Genomic DNA, 21,035 nt, shown 5'->3' on the forward strand with positions numbered 1-21,035 from the left:
AACTCACAGAGATCCGCCTGCCTCTGCCTCCCGAGTGCTGGGATTAAAGGCGTGCGCCACCACCGCCCGGCAGGTTGAAAGCTTTTTTTAAACTTCTCTGTAGCTGGGCAGTCCCAAACCTGCTTGATATGCCAACTTCCGGAGTAAAATGCAGGGTCTGTGTCTCCACCTGGTCCCTCCTTCCTCCTGGAATCAGAGAGAAGAAAACTGGGACAGCTACCACAGAGGGAAAGAGGAGCTGCCTCCCTCCCTTCCTCCTTCCCCAGCCGCGATCTCTCTCTCTCTCTCTCTCTCTCTCTCTTTCTCTCTCTCTCTCTCACACACACACACACCACACACACACACTAGCAGTTAAGGGCATAGACTCGAACTAGACTGCCTGGCTTCTAATGTGACTTGACTTTCATTTCTTACCTTGGGCATGAAACTTAAACTCTGTCTTCAATTTCTTCATCTGTAAAATCTTGAGAAAGAAGGCTTGGAGGCCACCATTAGACACACCACCTTCACTTGATCACCACATATCTTACTTGAAGGTATCGTCTCAAAACAAACTGAAAGAAGCGGGCTGACACATAGAGTGGTCAGCGTCGGGAAACCATGGCCACAGTGACCACATGGTCTCTTAAGCACTAGTCACATACTTCATACTCGAGAGTGAAAACTCCACCACCCCATGAGCCACCAGCCCAACAGTCCATAGGAATAAACCCTACCAAGTTTAACCTTCCTACATCCTTCAGACTCCAGCTGAAGAACCTAGATCTTCATCGGAAATTCCAATATCAGTTAAAAATGTCAATCTTCAGCTGTCTGTAGATGTTCATAATATACTCCCCAACCCCGACCATGTCTTGAGTTTAAAAGCTTAAAGTTTAGAAAGATATCCACATACCGTTCATTTTAGAAGGGTCTCAAGTTTGCTAAAAAGCTTTTCCAAGTAAAAGTGGCTCTCAGACTGGGCATGGTGGTGCACACCTTTAATCCCAGCACTTGGAAGCCAGAGGCAGGTGGATCTCTATGAGTCCTATGCTAGCTATTCTCATCTACATAATGAGTTCCAGGCTAGCCAGGGCTACATAGTGATGCCCTGTCAGGGAGGGATGCAAAGAGGGAAGAGGGAGCAGAGGTGGGAGAGGAGTTACCTTGCAACAATTGCCAATAGCTCCTCAGCTAGGGTAGGGCCTCGGGTAGGTCACACCATGATCCATACTGGAACTGGAACTGGCTTGAATGTGTACAGGCAACCATAGGTACCGTGGATTTCTGTGTGTAACAGCCATGTGCTATCCAGAGAACAGCATTTCACAGCACCCCTCTCATCCTCCATGTTTACTTATTTTGAGACAATATTGCTTTGTATCTGGCTGGCCTGAGATTCACTGTATAGCCCAAGATGCAAGATGGTCTCCAACCCAAGGAAATCATTGTACTTTATTGTACCAAATGCATGTACTACCGTGATCAGCTTTAGGAATGCTTCCAAAATTAGCTTTATATGATACAACTCTGTAAAGCTTGTGACTAACCTGGCAAGTAGAGAAATAGCCATCCTGATTCAAGGAAACTATCCATCTTGCTGTTGCTACTTCAGAATAGTGACAGGCAGTTGTCCCCAACTCCATTTTCTCCATTGCCTCTTCCTAGAGGTATCTCCAATGTTCTTTCCACCGACGCTCTGCCTGCAGGACACGTGTACAACTCAAGTGGTTTGGCTAGCACATGTGTGTCGATGCAATGATCTTCTCTAGGCATCAACCTCCAGGCTGGCCTCAAACTCGGTGATCCACATGCCTCTGTCTCCTGAGTGCTGCGATTAAAGACGTGTACCGCCTTGCCTGGCTTTGTGCTCTCCTTAGGACACTTGCCTCCTGCGACTCAGACATCTTCAAAGCCTCTTGTTACTCACCTGCCATGCTGAGTTCCCCAGATTGCCCTGGCGGCCACAGCTCTCAACGTTGTGGTTCATTTCTCCCTTGTCACACAGCCATACCGATCTAAGTCCATCTTAAGTCATAGAGATAGGACTGTGGTAGCGACCTCCCTTTTTCCATGTCACACTGTGACTAATGCATGTCGGGCTGGGGACAAGCCTGTGGAACAGCTGGCTGTGGAGAACCCAGCTCAGAGATTTAGAAACCAGTGTGGTGTCAGAGTCTGGGACTCACCTCCGATAACCCAACCAACCCTTCCTTTAAGTATGGGTGAATATTTAAGTTCTGTAACTGTTTTTGTCTTTTCTAGGAAGGATATGTGTCCTTTGAGTAAGTACTTACAGAGTCTTCCATGTGGCAGGCATGATGCTAGGCCTCAGGGTTAAGAAGCTCACAGACAACACCCTGCCAACATGGAGGCACAGGATTGTTACCTTATAGGTCAACTTGAGGTGACAGTTGCAGCCTGCAGCCTCCAGGTGAGCTGAGGATTCTTTTTTATTCCTTCCCCAAACAGAGTTTCTCTATATAGCACTGGCTGTCCTAGAACTTTCTTTGTAGAACAGGCTGTCCTGGAACTTACAGAGATCCACCTGCCTCTGTCCCCCGAGTGCTGGGATCAAAGGTGTGCACCACCAGCACCCTAGCACCCTGCGTGCCTGGAGGATTCTGAACAAGCCATGAGCTCAGAGCGAAGGTGCCGTGGCTGATTGCTCAGGTCTGCCGCAGCACTGTCAAGGAGCTTCTGAAGGAACGCTGCACATTTAGCCTCCAGTGTTTGAAACCTATTAATATTATTCTTGCAAGTCTATAAAAAACAGAACTAAATCCCGGTCACAGCCCTGGTTGTGGTATTTATTTTGAGAACATCCTTTGTAGATCTAACACGTAGGCCTTGCACTCAAGGAACAACAGGTTGAGTTTCCAGCCTTTGGGAACATAAGCAATACAAGATGACGATTCTCAGAGTCAGAGGCGAAAGGCCACGTGAACGGGGTGTCAGCCATTCCTGGGATGTGTTCCGTGTGCAGCACTCTGGGCTGTAGGCTCCTCACAGGCAGGCAATGGCTCTGGATCTGCTGTTAGTACAATCCTGCCAGACTCATCATGGGAACTGTGAGGTGAGCCTGCCTGGCAACCATCCCTGATACTCGCCCCACCTTGAGTAGGCAGGTGCACTCCGTCATTCCTTAGGGGATTGCCCAGCACATGACTCCTAGGTTCCTCTCTAGACGACGTCACCCAATCGTACCCACCAGGAATTCCTCCTCCTCTGTTTAACTTGACACTCATATGATTATTTAGTGGGATCAATATACATTTAAAAATTTCAAAATTTAAAACGCACAAAGGAGCTGGACATGGTGGCACGAACCTTAAACATAGCACTTGGGAGGAAGAGGCAGGCAGATCTCTGTGACTTCAAAGTCAGACTGGTCTACAAAGTCAGCTCCAGGCCAGCCAAGACCACATAGAGAGGCCCTGTGTTAAAAAAAAAAAAAATGACAAAGGCTGGAGAGATGGCTCAGAGGATAAGAGCACTGGCTGCTCTTCCAGAGATCCGGAGTTCAATTCCCAGCAACCGCATTGTGGCTCACAACCATCAGTAATAAGACCTGGTGCCTTCCTTGCCAGCAGTACATTGTATGCTAAATAAAGAAATAAATCTTTAAAAAAAATAACAAAAAGAAATAAAGGAAAAAACGTTTTCCTGCACCAACACTATCGCAACACAGTTCCTTAATTCTCCTTCCAGGAGACAATCAGTTAATTTTTTAAAGATCCATGTTTACTGCTCTCTTGGGAAATTAATAAACATGGCTGGATGGTTCCGTGGGTAATGAGGACCCCACCACCCATGTGAGAGCTGTGAACAGCCGCACACATCTGTAACTCCAGCACTCCAGCACAGAGGGTGTAGAGACAGATCCCAGGGGCTTGCTGGACAGTCAGCTGATCCAAAATGGTAAGCCCTAGGTTCAGTCTGAGACCCTTTCTAAGAAGTACACTAGGTTACAAAATATGGCCACCCTAAAAAACCCAGGCTGTTTATCCCACCGCTCTCCAGTCAGCTGACTTCCCCCTCAGCAGAGCGAGGCCTCCACAGCCAGGGCTGCCTTCCTCACAGGGCCGAGTAGCCCTGGTTTGCACACCTACTCCTATCAACTGTGTATCCCTAAGCCCACCTCTGTGTCTGGAGTAAGGCAGAGGCCTCATGTGGGCCTGGTGACAGCTCTGTTTACCTAGCCACAGCCTAACCTGGGCCCATCCCAGTTCACTGTGAGTCAGCTGAACAAGGGGCGGGCACCACCCTTCCCGGAGCAGGGATCCAACTGGAACACAGGCCACCAGTACATCCCGAGAGACTCTGCAGTGGCCGGAGACGGATACACAGCATCTGGCCAGCAGGTAAGAACAGAATCTGTGTTGGTTGGGACCGAGGAGCTAAGCAAGACCTGGTCAAAGGCCACTTCTTTCCTCCCTGGTCCTGTGGTCTAGGACTTCCTGGGCAGTTCCTTTCTAAACGTGCTTCGCCCTTGCAATGGGTGCACAGCCTTCCTCTTCTGACCCCAGGTGCAGGCAGTGTCTGAAGTGAATGATTTTCTGCCCTTCTCTATACTTCTACCCCTGCCTCAAGTCTGTTCCACTGCCCCTAGCCAAGAGGCCACAAAGGCTGTGGCTCTTGGGTGCTCAGACTTCGCTAGTGGCTCTCTCACTCAAGAAAGGCCCAATTCTCACCGAGACCTTCAAGCCCTCCAGGACCTCTCTCTGGAGGTCTCCCGTCTTCGCAGGTTTCCTCCCTCGGAGTTTGAACAGCTAACTTCAGTCTCAGGTCAGGTGTCCTCCACACAGAGGACACTCTCAGCTCAGGGTGTGTGCAGCGGCCCCGCCTCCCTGGACTGCTCTTGCCCACCCTGCCCTGTAAGCTTTTGCTCAAATGCCTCTCGCCCCACAGCAAGCCTCCCCTAGTCCTACTGCCTCTCTCTGCTCTCTGTCCTGCTTCATATTCCTCTCCAGTTCTTCCCCCCACCTGACACAGCCTACAGAGTCTTAGAGCTTTTAAATTCAGCTCTTCAGTACGAAGTCCCTGCTTCAAAGAGTGACAGTTTTGCTCACTTCTTACTGCTGCTGTCTCAAACAGTACCTGGACTTAGGGGTACTAAGAACGCATGTGCGCTGAGCAGACAGCTGGTATGGAGTTGCCTACCTGTGCTGGGCACTGCGCTAGGTGGTCTCTATGTGCATCGCATTTAGCTAACCTTCTTATTTATTTATTTATTTATTTATTTATTTATTTATTTATTTATTATTAGCTAATCTTCTTATGCCCGGATAACTCTGCGGTGAAAGTGTTATTACAAAAGAAATGCCATAGAGCCTTGCCTGGTCTCTGCTCTCACAGACGGAGGCAGTAGGTTAGGCCTCTCTCTAACATCCTAGCTTGCTCTGCCTCCCCTGGCCCTTCACTGGGGGAACAGCATTTCCTGAGTCCGGTTCCCTTTGGCACAACGCAGCCCTGAACAGAGAGGGCACATGCTTGTGGCTTAGCAACAGCCTCCTCCTCGCAGATTCACCAGATCCCTGGGCTAATCTGGCCTTACAGGAGCTATTTACTCCTCTGCAGTAACCCACGCTTCTGTGTTCTGAAGGATGGATGAGCTGTCCGCAGGAACAAGTGGGAGTCCCAGAGCTCCAGCAGCTTGGAACAAAGTGTTCTCCAAGTTCAAAAACGGGGGCTGATGGGCCCCTTCCAGCCCTTCTGATTCCACAGGGTCTGACTGCTGATACACTGTAGGTGTTATTGTTGCTTACGATATGGAGAGCTATAGAAAGCTCTGGGATGGAATCGGAAAGGTGTGGGGAAGGAAAGTCCCTCCAGGCGCAAGGAAGAAGAAGCTAACAACTTGTGGGAACTGAACAAACTCCCTGTCACAGGACTTTCTGTGTCCCTCGTTAGGGCTGTCGCTTCCCTTTCTACGCCCGGTTATTCTTCCAAGGACTTTCTACACATTGCGACTAGGTGTCAAGTGACATTCCTAGGGAGATGTGAACAAACATCTGTTCACCTCAGAACCAATGACAGACCAAATAAAAGACCCCACGTCAACAGTGGCAAAACCACGGAGTTTAGTGGGGTTGAAAGAGCCTGGGTGGCTCGAAGGCAGCTACGTCACAGAAGAGCCCACTCCAGCAAGGGTAGCGACTGCAGACCACTCCTCAGAAGAGCCCACTCCAGCAAGGGTAGCGACTGCAGATCACTCCTCAGGAAGAGCCATCTCTTCCCTGACAATTGCTCACTTGCTTATATAACCTCGGGGAGGGCTTTGTGGGTCACACCTTTCCGAGCCTCTCAGAGTCTCCTATGTTTCTTAGGTTTCCTACTCCCTTCCGGTTTGGGGCTGTTGTTTCAGTTGGGAGGAAATAATGGCTCACTAGGTGTCAGAATTCTCTTCCCAGTGTCTGCTTTTCTCCTCCTCTAACTTTAGGAGGACTCTGGGCTTGGCCAGTGAGGATGACAGGCAAACTCAAAAACATGGTGGGATTTCAGTCCCAGGGGAAAAAAAGCCTGGCTCAATGCTTCCCAAACATCTGTCGAGTGAATAATGACTAGGGATACATGAGATGCTGTGGTCTAGGGGGAAGAGCTTTGAAGAACCTTGGGGGCTGTGTGTGGGTAGGATATTTTAGAGGGAGGCTTAGAACAGAATGGTTCGCCACATGAACTGTGGATGGCATTCAAGACACGGAACAGCACTGCAGAGCATGCACGCATGGGGAGTGGGCACGGGGAATGGGCAAGGGGAGCAGGTTGAGTTCTAGAGCAGCAAGCCATGTGAAATGAACGAAATGCAGTGAGCGACAGAGACTTGCCCGCCAGGAGCCACTCAAGGCATTTTTGAAGTCTGAGATTAATTCTGATGTCAAAAGCTAGGTGTCGCTTCTCCCAGAAGGTAAAGGCAGGAGCTGACGGTAACTCCCAGATTTCTGGCGCAGCCCGTGGGTGTATTTGGTGGGGCTGCTGTCAAGATTTGGGGAAACTTCCAGAAAGTCTCTTGAAGGTAATAAATATCCAAACAGCAGGTGGAACTCCCTAGCCATGAATACTCCACTCTCCCTTCACTGGCCTAAACTCCCCATCCTTCATGGGCATAGGCGGGTCTTCTCCCTTGGAGATGGCCTTCCTTGCGTTTCCAGCTATTCCCCTGCACCCCCTGAGTCCATTGCCTGAGTCCCTTATGAAGGGTGATCAATCTGACTGTCTGTGGAAAGTGATCCCTCAGCCAACTCCACTTCCCTGGGCAGCAGGCAGCCAATAGTTTCAACACTGGTGGTTGGTGTCTGTGGGGGGGGGGGTGCATTTTCAAGCAGGGCAGGTCAAGAGTCAGGGTCAGGCCGGAATCCTGAGAGCGTGGGAGAGAGGGCAACATCAGAGGCAACACCTAGGGATTTGAAGGCGCTTCTAAACTAAAAGGGAGAGGGACTCTCCTTTTCAGAACGAGTAGCGGGGCCCGGTGTGAACTCTGTTCTCCTCTCCCATCCAATGCTGCCTTAGTACCCAGTAAGTCAAGCGGGGTGACCAGCTACGACCAACAAGAGGCTCTCGGGAGAAGCACCGGCTGAGTCTCTTTGGGTACACACGAGGAGGAAGGGATGCAGAGCCTGACTGGTCTTCGCGTCCGGTACTCTGCTGTGTTGCTGGACTCTGGATACCGACGCCAGAAGGAGATCAGAGGCTGGGTGGTTTCTACTAGCATCTTCCGCAACTCAGCGGCAATAGGTTGCTATGGTGGCTCTGCAGCCGCGGGGTATCCTGGGAGTCCACAGCACGAGGGCCGGGCGCGCATGCGCTATGGGCACCGCACGCAAGCGAGCGGGGTTTCTGTTGTAGCCCACACGGATGACGAGGCTTCCGGCTGGGCTCTGAGCTTTGGGATTGCGAAGTGTAGGCCGGTTGTGGAGTGGGTGGTCGTGGAACCGTGTGACGTTGGTGCGTACGGAGGATGGTCCCTGGACGGTTGGAATGCTGGATCCTTAGTGCATGAAGTGTGCAGAGTCTGTGCCTACTCACTCCCATTTCTAGAAAAAAGGGACGGGTCACAGGGTTCGTCTTTGAGTTACCGCCCAGGCAAGGACTCCTTGTAGTGAGGGGAAGAACAACAGCTTGCAATAAAAGAATACCCACCAAGCAGCCTGCAATAAAAGACTATGCACCAAGCAGCCTGCAATAAAAGACTGCACCGCCCCTTCTAGGGGACTCTGGACCTCTTTTCTCTCAGAGGGCAGCTGCAAAATGTGCCTGCTCTATTGCTGTACTGTTAGAAAAAGGTAGACATAGTTGGGGGAGGGGTGCACAGCTTTAATCCCAGCCTCGGAAGGCAGAGGCAGGCGGATCTCTGATTTCGAGGCCAGCCTGGTCTACAAAGTGAGTTCCAGGACAGGCTCCAAAGCTACACAGAGAAGCCCTGTCTCGAAAAACAACAACAACAACAACAACAACAACCAACAACAACAACAGAACAACAGAAAAAGGTAGACAGGGTGGTCTCTTAGGTTCGTATTTGTGCAGAGCATACTCCTGGTGGCAAAGCAAACTTGGTATATGGTAACTGCTGGGCGTTATTTCAAGGTTAAAAGCCACCTGGAGGGTGCTCTGTAGGGCAGGTTCCAGAAGAAGTTTTCCCTTAGCAGATCTAAAAGATTGGAGTCATGCTGGCCCGTTCTCCTGGGAATTCTTGTCTTAGGATAGTCATTCTTGCCCCCAAAGTCTAGGACTGAGGACTGCAGCTGTCTCCTCCAGCAGCCAAGGAGTCTTGGCGATGTTACTTCCCTGGTCAGCTATTTATATTTTTCAGTACAGATTAGCAATGAACTTCCTATTTTCAGATTCTCTGATACAGGTTCATGTCAGAGAAGAGGGGCTGCAAGCAGTTGGGTAAGTTGGGCACGGTGTTGGAAAGAAGCCGACACAAAAGTACCCTTCAGGAATGAACTTTGTTGGGGGGAAAGCCTTGAGATCACAGGAGCCATAGCCAGGCCTTGACAAGGGAGAGCATTCAGAAGGATGGCATCTTCTACTAAAAACAACATGATTAGGGCTTCCCTTCAAAACCTGGAGAGGGAACGAGAGAGACAGAGGCAGAGGCAGAGGCAGAGAGAAACTGTGATAGACAGATCAGGGAGGAGAGAGCTGTGGGAAATTATTTGAGTTTTATGTCCTTTCAGAGAGTGGCAGAAACTGCCACACCACATGATTCAGTCTAGGAGAGACCATGTGACAAGGAGCACAGAGGAACTGGGTTCTGGGTAGGATCATAAATCAGGCTGAAGGATCTGATCCCCTAGAGTGATCATCTTAAAGGGGCAGGCCCATAATCTGACAATTCATATTTAAGGAACTACACAGGATTAAGACACACAAGGTGGGGGCTGGGGAGATGGCTCAGCAGTCAAGAGCACTGGCCATTCTTCCCGAGGACCCAGGTTCAATTCCCACCACTCACATGGCAGCTCACAACTGTCCGTCACTCCAGTTCCAGGGCACCCGACACCCTCATACAGATGTACATGCAGGCAAAACACCAATGCATATTTTAAAAACAAAAAAACCTCACAAGGTGCATTTAGACCTCTGGTTCTTGGTTCCATTCTTAAGAAGGGCATGGCCTTGAAATAACAGAACTTTGCTTTACAAGGGGAAGAGTGGAATTTCAGATGTATTGCCTCTGCCATATCATTGCATTATCCTCCATGCACAGGGTTCGAGTTGTTCTGCAGCCAATGAGAAGGCCCTCTTGGGACTCCCAATCTAACAAACTGCGGAACAAGTAGAGTCAACTACAAGACTGGTTAATAAACAGGATAAGGACACAGGGGGAGCACTACGGCATGGGCCAATCAAAGCAGGCTTCCTGTGTGAAGGATCCAATGGTTATAGACTTGAGAATTGTTAGGAATGAGCTGGACGAGGACCAGAGGTTGCGATTCGGACAGTCCCTGTCAGACAGAGGGACTACCCCTCTAAGGCTGAGGGATGAGGGAGAGAGTGACATCCATGCCAGTATCTGGAAATATTTCATTGTTGCAGCAGTTGGGAGTAGGGGTTGGGGGAACAGAAAGTTGTGGAACTGGGGAGTGAAGCCAAAATGGCAAACAAAAATCTACTGGAACTCAAAGCCAGTGAATAAAGTGGCTTGGGTATAAGAGGCGATAGAGAGTGGTGGCCGTGCACACTGGAGTCTGGGGATATTCAGCTGAAGCTTCAGTTGCCAAAGCTTCCTGCTTTTCCAGGACCAATGAGAAGGGTAGCATCTACAATTCTGCATTTAAGCAGCAAATTGTTAAATATTCTGCAAGGTCAAGTACAATTTCCTTATATGTGGCCCTTGAACCACCAGTTCCATTCCAGAGAAGATTTAGGAAGCCCTTGGGGCCATTTTAGATTTTAGGAAATATAGGCTATGTTCCAGGGAAGCTAATGGTGTGTGTGTGTGTGTGTGTGTGTGTGTGTGTGTGTGTGTGTGTGTGTGTGTGTGCTGGCTATTTCCATGTCAACTTGACACAAGCTAGGGTTCTCTGAGAGGAGGGAACCTCTGTGAGAAAATGCCTCCTCCATAAGATCTGCTGTAGGCAAGCCTGTCGAGCATTTTCTTGATTAGTGGGTGGTTTGGGAGGGCTCAGCCCATTGGTGGGTAGGTCCACTCCTGGGCTGGTGGTCCTGGGCTCTATAAGAAAGCAGGCTGAGCAAGCCATGAGGAGCAAGCCAGTAAGCAGCACTCCTCCATGGCCTCTGCATCAGCTCCTGCCTCCAGGTTCCTGTTCATTTTGAATTGCTACCTTGGTGTCCCTCAATGGACTGTGATTCCGAATATGAAAGTAAGAGAAACCCTCTCCTCTCCAAGTTGATTTTGGTCATAAGTTGCTGTGTTTCATGACATCATTAATAAACCTAAGGCAGAACTTGATAGCAGGATTGTGGGCTATTGCTGTGGTTTTACCATATTTTGGGGAGGATTGTGGAAGGGCTTTGCCACTTCGGGCTGGAAAAACCATTGAGTGTTCAGAGTTTGGTGAGCTACTGAGAGAACTTGAAGGTTAGAGGATAGTGCCAAAAGCAGTGAAGACGGCGGAGACCCGGCTTGTGAAGTTTCCGAGAGAAGCAAAGGCCCTAGAGGGGCCGTTTGATATTTTGAATTAAGAATGTGGTTCTGAGCCGGGTGGTGGTGGCGCACGCCTTTAATCCCAGCACTCGGGAGGCAGAGGCAGGCGGATCTCTGTGAGTTCGAGACCAGCCTGGTCCACAGAGCTAGTTCCAGGGCTCCAAAGCTACAGAGAAACCCTGCCTCGAAAAACCAAAAAAAAAAAAAAATGTGGTTCTGGCCAGCTGGGACTAAAGACTCAGCTGTATTTAGTAAGAGACCAGCGCCACTGAAGTAAATAACCATCACTTCCTCGGCCAGTAGATGCTGGTCAGCTGGAACTGAGAATCAGAGGGGATTAAGAGACCTGCGTTAGTCAGGTGAGATCTGGGAAGCGTTTCCTGAGATCGGCACACAGAAGCTGTGTTCTAGACTCAGCCAACGCTGGCAAGCATTACTCCTCCAAGGCCTCTGCATCAACTCCTGCCTCCCAAGAGGCCCGGGGCTTCAAGCAAAGCCACAATATCCTGGCTTCATGCTTTAAAAGGCCTGCTGCCTACTGTCTGGGGAGCAGAGAAAGAGGAAGCCATGGCCTATTTAGGGGATGCTGTGGCATTGATGAGCGACAAAACAGTGAAGGAGGTCTGTATGGCAGAGACGTGGGTGGGAGGGACTTAATACTACATGGGAAGGGTGGGGGAGGGTAGCTAAGGTGGACATGGCTTGAGGCAGCAGGTACATAGGGAGAAGTGACTCATGAGAATGCCCTCAGTGCCCTGTGGGTCATGCAGGGTCATGGGGCTGGTTTCACACATCATGGTGCAGCCTAATCAGTTCCCTATGCCACTTCCTGGCATTCCTGTTACATGTGGGCCAGAAGGACATACCTTGACCATGAATAGTGGCCATGAACTGGGAAGGCACAGGATAGCTGAATTTGAGGTGGGTATATAGCTCAGAGCCTATCCTGATGATAGGGCCCAGTGTGCAGGGCAGTGACCTTTACCTAGGAGGCAGGTCCAGCAAGAGGGAGGTGACAGGGAGGTAGGGTGTGGTATCCAGCTGGAGTGAGTGGCTTGCTTGGCAGAGGGCAGGAAGTATGACAGAGTCAGGGGTGCCAGATGATGACGTAAGTCACAAAACAGTCCCTCACCAGATCATAATTATGAGTAATAAAAGGGTTATTTATTTAAGGGGAAAACTTACAGATCGCTTAAACACCATAGGATAGAATGTTTATTAAAACATTTAGCTTAAGTTCCTTGCTTAATATTGTTTATGCTGGTTGTAATTCTAATTATACTTGATATCTGTTCCTAGTGTATATAGTTTTGTATTGGGTTTGGAATTCTCTTATTTAAACAAAAGGAGGAGGTGCTGTGGGAACACATTCCGCTCCTTCAGCCAATAGCCTTTAAGATACCAGCCCACTTGGGCATGGTCTCTTATACTGTAAAAGCAGCAGTAAACATGCGCCCACTCTCATGCTTCTGTCTCCCGCTTTGGGTGCTAGACTCTGTTCCTGTTTGCACAGAGGACTGTTATCTAGGACAGTGATCTGTAAGTTTTCCCCTTAAATAAATAACCCTTTTATTATTCATAATTCTGAACTGGTGAGGGATTATTTTGTGATTTAGGTCATCAATGATGCTCCATTGCAGCAGCAACAGCTCTGCCTAAGATGGTGGTACACTGTGAAGCTGAAACACTCATGATGGAAGGAAGGGCTGGGAGTGCCTAGAGTCTCCCGCCTTTCTGTTTCAATGCTAAGTCCCAACCTGCTTCTGGTTGTGAGTGGTGCTGTGCCAGCTGCCAGCCCCACCTGGTGTGCAACAGCTGCTCCATGTGCACCTGCTGAATTGGATGTGGATGAGGAAAACTCAGTGGTTCACCTGACCTTTGACACATGGCCCTTGACCCTGCCTCTTCTGGCTACATCTTGAATGATCCACTAGGTTTGGTTTCTAAGGTTCAGGATCAGTCAGATGTGGGATTTTATGGGTGGAGATTATGAGCTTGAGAAACAGACTGCTGTTCCTTAAATTGGGACAGCAACTCCTGGTGGTGGTCTTAGAGTGCTGTAGGGTACAGGTGGCAGGAGCCAGCTGTCCTGCATTTTTTTTTTCAGAAGGTTGGGAGCCGCATCCTCAACCTTCCTCACCCTCTCTGCTCTACAGGGTGTTTCGAGGAGCAGGTATGTCTGTCCTGTACCCATCTCTGGAGGACCTGAAGGTGGGCCAAGTCATCCAGGTAAGGAAACAGGCTCCATTCGTCTAGAGTCCTTTATGGTGACCTTGGGAATTAGCCCAAGTAACTAAAGCTTGTCTTGGGGGATGCTGGGTACTGGGAGCCCTTGGGAAGTCCTTGGAAGCCCTGGGACCAGTGCAGAGGCTGATGCAGTGGCTTTCAACCTGTGAGTCGAGATACCTTTAGGAGCTGAATGACCCTTTCACCAGGGTCATCTAAGACCATTGCAAAACACAGATGTTTACATTACTATCCATAATTGTAGCAAAAATGACAGTTATGAAGTAACAACAAAAATAATTTTATGGTTGGGGGGTCACCACACATGAGGAACTGTAATAATGGGTCACAGCACAAGGAATGATGGGAACCACTGGGTTGATGGGTAGAGGGGAGAGTCCAGGAGTCAAGGCCCATTGAGAGGAAGAAAAAGCAGCCACAGTCATGTGGGTTCTGGCACTTCCGCATCCTCTGAAGGAGCACCCCAGGTGCCAGCCAGTTTCTCCAGGAAATGCAGGGTTCAGCGTGCTCAACCCCAGACAGCCTCTTCCAGCCCCTCTGAGTTCCTAGAAGTCTCTGGGAATTTCAGCCTTTCCCCCTGAGAACTCGGTGGGGAGTTGGGCTTTCATGCTTTGGCTGCCATGGAAAGAAAATAGTTGGTTACAGGCCCCAGAGAAATGCATGCCAGAAAGATGCATGTTCAAAGAGGGCACATTAAGAAAGATTTATTTATTTTTATACTTTGTATACGTGTTTTCCCTGCATGAATGTATATGTACCATGTGCATGCCTGGTACCCACAGAAGCCGGAAGAGGGTGTCAGATCCGCCGCAACTGAAGTCATAGACGGTTGTGAGTTGGGATGTGGGTGTTGGGAACTGAACCCAGGTCCTCTGCAAGAGCAGCAAGTACTTTTGGCTGCTGAGTCCCATTTCTCATAAGCCAGAAGCATACTATTTTTATTTTTAATTGACACTTTGTGGATATGCATATTTGCAGGGTGCATGTGACATTTCCACCTGTGTACAGTACACTGTACTGGTCAGATAGGGTGTGGGGGGCTGGCACATCGATCATTCCAGGCTTATGTCAGTTCTTTGCGCTTGGAATACTCAACCTCCTCCAAGCTATTTTGGAATATTAGCCATTGCTGGCTGTGCATCGTAGTTGCTCCACTGAGCTACAGAGCACGATCCATGTAGCTTTGGTGTGAGTGAGCACAGGCAGTATTTGACTTTGTACACCTGGCTTATACACATGCACATGTAGGGGCTACATTTCCATGTGGTCTGGAGCATCAAGCACCCCGCCACCACACGTCTACAATCTTACTCAATGCTCTGAACAGCTAGCAACTCTCCACGTTCTTTTCAGGCCCAAGCCAGAGCCACACCCAGGATGCTCACACCATCGACCTCCATGGCTTCTGCACCCCCGCTTTCAGGTGAGTGAGTCTGACCCCAGTGTCATGACAGCTCCAGCTCCATCACACACCCCAGCACTGCCGGGCTTCTCACTACGCATGGCAGGCAACTTGAGGCTCCTATTCCTGGGCAGGCCCCCTTCTTCTGGGTGTGTGCGCTGTCCTGACCCTAAGGATGTGGCCCAGTACTCTGGCCATTTCTCACCTGTCACTTGGTGGGGCTCGTGTACAATTCACCTTTACCCTTTGAGGAAACATTGGAGAAACTGACACTGAAGCAGAAATTGCCTGATTTGGTGCGACCATAGGCAGATCATCTGGGAAGAGCGGATTTTTGAGGTAGCCCTTATAGAAGCCCATAGCGGTCTTGGGTCAGCCCCACGAGAGAAACTGGAGCCCATGGTTCGCCTTTTCTGTGCTCTGCTGTGTCTCTGAGCTTTCCTCTGTTATGGCCTGTGGTCCCTGGTAGTCCGGCACCTGCTCTGGCTTTGTGTCCCCTGTCCAGCTGATGACGAAGCAGTTGAACTGAGTACCTCAGTGATGCCTGAGGCTGCTCCTAGACAAGGGTGCTTTAGGCCTGTGGCAGAGCTGGCCCTTGCCACTGGCAAGCATCCCTGGGACACGCTACATGCTCCAGGGGATCAGGGTGCTCTTGAAGTATTCCAGATTCACTGAAAATGACTGACCCTGGCTAACCAAAGCCGGCTCTGCTCAAGCTGCTGAGTGACACCTTGTCTCCTCCTTCCCACCAGAGTTGTACCCAAATTTGGCAGAATTGGAGAGTTACATGGGGTTGTCCCTCTCTAGCCAAGAAGTCCAGAAGAGCCTGCCTCAGATTCCAGATGGTGACAATGTAGGTATTTGTCTCCTGCCTCAGATGATCACTAAACATCTAGATCTTACCATTTAAGAAGGTGTGTGTGTGTGTGTGTGTGCGCGCGCGTGCATGCATGTTCAGGTGTGTCATCCCAGCCATTCTTTATAACCCAGATGCACTGACCCTGACTTATGATTTTTTTTTTGAGATGAGGTCTCACTGTGTAGCCTTGGCTGACTTGGAACCGGCTATGTAGACCATAGCTTCAAAGTCATAGAAATACCTGCCTCTACCTTCCAAGTGCTGAAATTAAAGTCATGCACCACTTCTTCTAGATTTTGTTGTTGTTGTTGGAGACAGGCTTTCTCTGTGTCGCTCTGGCTATTCTGGAACTTGTGGTTCCAGATCAGGCTGCCTCTGCTTCCCAGGTGCCATGATTAAAAGCATGAACCACCACTGCCTGGCTTCCTGGATGTTTTTGAAAAAGATTTGTTTTATTATATTTTTATGTATATGATTATTTTGCTTGCATATATGTGTACTACATGTGTGGTTGGTACCCGAGGAGGCCTGAAGGGGGTGGCAGACCCCTAGAACTGGAGTTCTAGAAGGTTGTGAGCCATCCTGTGGTGCTAGGAACTTCAAGAGCAGCAAGTTCCCCTAACTGCTGAGCCATCCCTCCAGTTCCAGACTCAGAAATTTTTATTATTGTACTTACTTTCAATGTTTTCAACGTTTTGTGTTTTTAAACAGTAGGTTCCTGATAACTTGCAACTCTGCTTCACCAAGTGAAGTCCAATAATTTACACGAGGAAAGTGTGTCTATAGGTCTGGGTAGGACCATCTCTCCTCAGGAAGATCTTCTATCCCTTTGTGGTCACACTTCTTCCTTCCGCCAACCCTCTAGAACTCTAGGCAACCTTCTCTTCCTTTCCTTTCTTCCATTCTTTACTCTTCCTCCTCCCTGACTTTTTATTTCTTTGGCAGTAGTGGGTACCTCGTGTAAGGATGCTCTACCTCTGTGCCACACTCCCAGCCTTGTTTTCTGTCTATAATTTTATCATTTCAGAATGCTATATAAGTGAAAACCAGAAACTATGACTCTTTGAGGGTGTTCTAAGTATGTGTTAGTTGTGTGTCTGTGAATGTGTGTGTGTGTGTGTGTGTGTGCGCGCGCGCGCACGTGCGCATGCAGACTAGGGTCGATGTCTTGCTCTAGCCTTTTTCACCTTTGTTTTTTGAGACAGGGTCTCACACTAAACCTGAAGCTCATTGATTCAGCCAGGCTGGGTAATGAATGGCAGGGATTCTCCTGTCTCTGTCTCCCCAGCTCCCTCACACCGGGTGATAGATGCATGGTCGTGTGCCTAGCTTTTGATGTGGATTCTGAGAATCTGAATTCAGGTTCTCATGTGTGCATAGCTGCCGCTTCTTACCTGACAAGGACAATTTTATAGTCTCTAACAATTGCATACAGAGCTGTTATATAAAGACTGTCTTATAGATACAAGTTTCCTTTTTTGGCATAACAGGGTGGAATCTGCAATTGCTGCACAATGTGATAAGTATATGTTCACGGGCAGCTGTCAGGCTATTTTCTGGAGGGGCTGTGCATTCTCCTCTCCTGCCAGTGGTGCCAAATGCCTGGTGTCTTTGCATCCTCACCAGCACTCCGTGTCACCACTAGTTATGACGAGTCTTCACCTGCATTTTCCTAATGGCTTTTCTGTCTAGGAGCCATTCATTAATTTTTATTCTTGGTTCAAGACAAAGTCAAACCTAGTCTTTCATTTTCATGGTGCATTATTTGCTGTGAAAATGTCCTTGTTTTAAGTGAATTGTAAGTGGATCTCTTCTTGATATTCATTTCCTTTGTGGGCAAAGAAGTGATCTTGTGGTTGAGATCTGTGGATGTGCCTGGTCTCAGCATATTTTTATGAAGTTGTTTCAACCTGAATCACAATTTAAGAATTATTTGTTCTTCAGATGCCTCACTTTAAATAAATGTGTATTGAAGCCCCCCCCCAAAAAAGGAAAATAAAGGAATCTTTATTTTCTCTCTTCCTGAACCCAGTTTCCTTTCCCTTTCCTCTCATGTTTAAGAGTATGGATTGTAATGCCCTCTAGTGGCAGCATCAAGCTCAGTTCCTTTTTAGCCTCTGCAAAATGTGTGTGTGGGTGCTTGTGTGTGTGTGTGTGTGTGTGTGTGTGTGTGTGTGTAACTTGGACTGTTTCAATATTGTACTCATCCTTCCTGGCTAACTCCCCACTACTATGTCTGCAGATGATGGTCACTAGCCCTGGGCCTAGCCAGGTGGTAGCACCAGTCTCTGGGAACAACCTGGGTGTGTTGCGTGCAGAGATCAAACCCGGAGTGCGTGAGATCCATCTGTGCAAGGACGAGTGTGGCAAGACTGGACTGCGCCTGCAGACTGTTGACAAGGTAATCCAGGTCTGCGGAGGAGCCCCATGGAGGGCGGTGTGCCCCTCTGGTGCTAAATAGCACTTGGCACAGCCCCAGGGATACAAGCTTCCCTTTGGGACAATTTCCAGGCAGTCTGAGATGGCGTAGTGTACAGGGGCCTACCCTCCCAGGGCTTAGCGAGCCCCACAGTAAGGAAGGTTGAAAGCGGGCACCTTAATATCGGAGGCCTCAAGGCTAAGCCTAGTTGCAGCAGGAATCCTCTGTAAGTCCAATACTAGGCTCCTTTTTCTCAGAGCCCCATTTCCTGCACCCCAACTCCCATGGGTCTGGCTTCCTGATGACTGCAGAGAAAGCCAGCCAGATGCCTTTGGGAAGGGTGCTACAGGAGAATTGAGTGTAATGCTGAAATCCCAATTCGGCGTACTCTGTGGGTTCTGGTGTGTTTTCTCCTCCAGGAAAACAGGGGTAACCTGCGTATCCCCCTGCAGATCTTAGATCCCACTACACTGTAAGCTCACAGGGTAAGGGGAAAAGAACATCTTAGAGGGGCCAGGAGTGCTGACTCTGGAGTCTTGCTTCCCAGGGGCTCTTTGTGCAGCTGGTTCAGGCCAATACCCCCGCATCCCTCGTGGGGTTACGCTTTGGGGACCAGATCCTGCAGATTGATGGGTGTGACTGTGCGGGGTGGAGCACACACAAAGCTCACAAAGCCTTGAAGAAGGCATCAGCCGAGAAGATCGTCATGATTGTGCGGGACAGGTCAGTAGCCAGGTCCCAGCATCCTCCCTGCCTGATTCCGGTCACACCCACAAGGCCAGCTTACTGTTACTCTCTACCAGGCCATTCCAGCGGACTGTCACGATGCACAAGGACAGCTCAGGCCAAGTTGGCTTTTTCATCAAGAAGGGGAAGATTGTATCTGTGGTAAAGGGAAGCTCCGCAGCCCGTAATGGGCTTCTCACCAACCACTATGTGTGTGAGGTGAACGGACAGAACGTGATTGGGCTGAAGGTAGGCAGTGGCGTAGCTCTGTCGTGAAATGCAGGCACTGTGGAGATGGTGGGGTTGGGACGGCTCCTGTCTGCGTAGGCTGTAGAACCTACCAACGCCTCAACGTCCCCATCCTAAGGTAGATGGGGACTTCAGTATGCTGTGTGCGTGGCGCTCTGAGCAGTGTCAATCAGAATGAGTAGGTGCCCGGAAGAATTCACTCTAGTTACTAGCATGCAAGATAAGATGTGCTGGCGTGTGGGGTATTGTCATGTGTGAGGACTTGGGCTCGCAGGTGGCTGCTGGCCACAAGGACACCTCCTCCTCTGTGCGGTGCTTCTGTTTGGATGCTGATCACGTTCAGTAATTGGGTTTCCTTTAGAAAACGGTGATTTGGAAATCCGTTTCTGGCCTTGACTTATTCAGGGAGGGTAGGTGAATTCTATCTTTACAGAGCAAGAAGGTACACACGGCTGTAGGCCCTTGCTGTAGATGTGGGAAGAGAAGTGTCTTCTGGGAATGGGCAGTGATGAGCTGTGGTTTGAGACTTGAACAAGTAAGGGCAACTCAGTCCTGACTCACGCCACTATGGTGGGAGTGCCTCTCCATCCCATAGTGCTCATGGGCCAGGTGGTGGCATCTCACACCTGCAGACACACACAGGTGGGCCCCGTGTCTTCCACAGGAGCCCACATGTCAGCAAAGCAAAATGATGGTCACTAGGACCTGATCAGGGACCAGAGGCTTGTTACCGTAATTGTAGTCATTTGTCTGGTGAACACCGTTTGCATAAAGACTGTTGTTTTCTTCATGGTCTTACTAGTCAGAAGGTATAGGTGAGGACCCATGTGGCTGGCTCGGACTGGTGAGCCAGCAAGAGCCTGAGGACACACGTAGGTGGACCTAGTGTCCCCCACAGAAGCCCACGTGTAACTGTGGCTGAAGCTGGAGAATCACATTTGGGGGGTAAGGCCAAGAATGGGAGGCCAGTGCCATGGTCCTGTGACCCTGCCAATTCTCAAATGAGAGGAACAGTAGCTTCCCTGAGATGTCCAGGGTCCTGGGCAGCCAGCTGCTGCAGGCAGGTGTGAGGTGTAGATGGTGTCCTCTAGGGACAGCCATGCTGAGCTACCTACCAGTCAGGTAGCAATGCTATTCTTGTTCCCCACGATGACCAATCATTTTCCTCCTCTTCAGGACAAAAAGATTACAGAGATCCTGACCACAGCTGGAAACGTCATCACACTGACCCTCATTCCTACTGTGATCTATGAGCACATGGTCAAAAAGTAAGGCTGTTAACCCACCTCTGCCCTCTGCTCTCTCTCCATCTCCTATGCCCTGGCAGCTTCGGTGCTGACCCGGAGCTCTGTCCGCTTTGTTCTGTCTTTGACTCTTCTTCAGTTCATGGTGGCTAGTGGCTTCTCATGACTTGAGATCCTTAGAAGTGGGGGATGAGTGGGGCGGACAGGCTGGGGTGGGGGTGAAGGACAGCTGCCAGTTTCAGCCGCTGTCATCTTCGCCCTGTCTAGGTTGTCCCCGTTGCTGCTGCAGCACACCATGGACCACTCCATTCCAGACATCTGAAGTCACAGGGCAGCCCAGGCCTCCCACCATTCTGCAGCGAAGATGGCAACAGTTGCAGATGGTTTGCTGCTCGGGTCTGGGCGTTTCAGGGGCATGTCCCAGGGGGATACATAGTGGATGAGTCTGTCATTGCTGTTTCCTAACTCCTTGGATCCTGATTCCTAGCAATGCTGCAGCACAGATGTGATGCAGGCACTTGGTTCTCTGTGCTCCAGATGCTGGGCACTTAGGCAGAACAGCAGAATGTCACCGAGTGCTGCTGGGTCCCTTTGCAGAATTTTGCCTCTTCTAGAAGTCAGTCACTTGACAGAGGAATTCCTTGTGTGTTGCCTTCATTGATCTTTATCACGGATGTGTATAGATCACTTGTGTAACCCTTGACTGTCTGTAGGTTAGTTGTGACTCTTGACTGTATATCTGTAGGTTAGTTGTGACCCTTGACTATCTGTCTGTAGGTTAGTTGTGACCCTTGACT

At 49.6% G+C, this 21,035-nt stretch overlaps 1 protein-coding gene across 1 annotated transcript; it reads left to right on the forward strand.

Moving 5' to 3' along the window:
* Positions 1-4,297: 4,297 nt before the first annotated feature.
* Positions 4,298-21,025, forward strand: Sdcbp2 (syndecan binding protein 2). Its single transcript, XM_026787107.1, has 9 exons — positions 4,298-4,343; positions 13,249-13,321; positions 14,693-14,762; positions 15,494-15,594; positions 17,843-18,001; positions 18,567-18,742; positions 18,823-18,994; positions 20,171-20,262; positions 20,506-21,025. Exons 2-9 carry the CDS (start codon positions 13,268-13,270, stop codon positions 20,558-20,560), a joined length of 879 nt encoding a protein of 292 aa, XP_026642908.1. The 5' UTR covers positions 4,298-4,343; positions 13,249-13,267; the 3' UTR covers positions 20,561-21,025.
* Positions 21,026-21,035: the final 10 nt, after the last annotated feature.

The sequence above is a fragment of the Microtus ochrogaster genome, linkage group LG8 (assembly GCF_000317375.1).
Source record: "Microtus ochrogaster isolate Prairie Vole_2 linkage group LG8, MicOch1.0, whole genome shotgun sequence".
NCBI classification, from domain to species: domain Eukaryota; kingdom Metazoa; phylum Chordata; class Mammalia; order Rodentia; family Cricetidae; genus Microtus; species Microtus ochrogaster.

Excerpts from the sequence above, each read along its gene's own strand:
- Sdcbp2 (XM_026787107.1), top strand. The coding sequence starts at position 13,268 with ATGTCTGTCCTGTACCCATCTCTGGAGGACCTGAAGGTGGGCCAAGTC. Across the intron at positions 18,995-20,170 it reads AGAACGTGATTGGGCTGAAG|GACAAAAAGATTACAGAGAT; the intron begins GTAGGCAGTGGC and ends CCTCCTCTTCAG. Across the intron at positions 20,263-20,505 it reads TATGAGCACATGGTCAAAAA|GTTGTCCCCGTTGCTGCTGC; the intron begins GTAAGGCTGTTA and ends CGCCCTGTCTAG.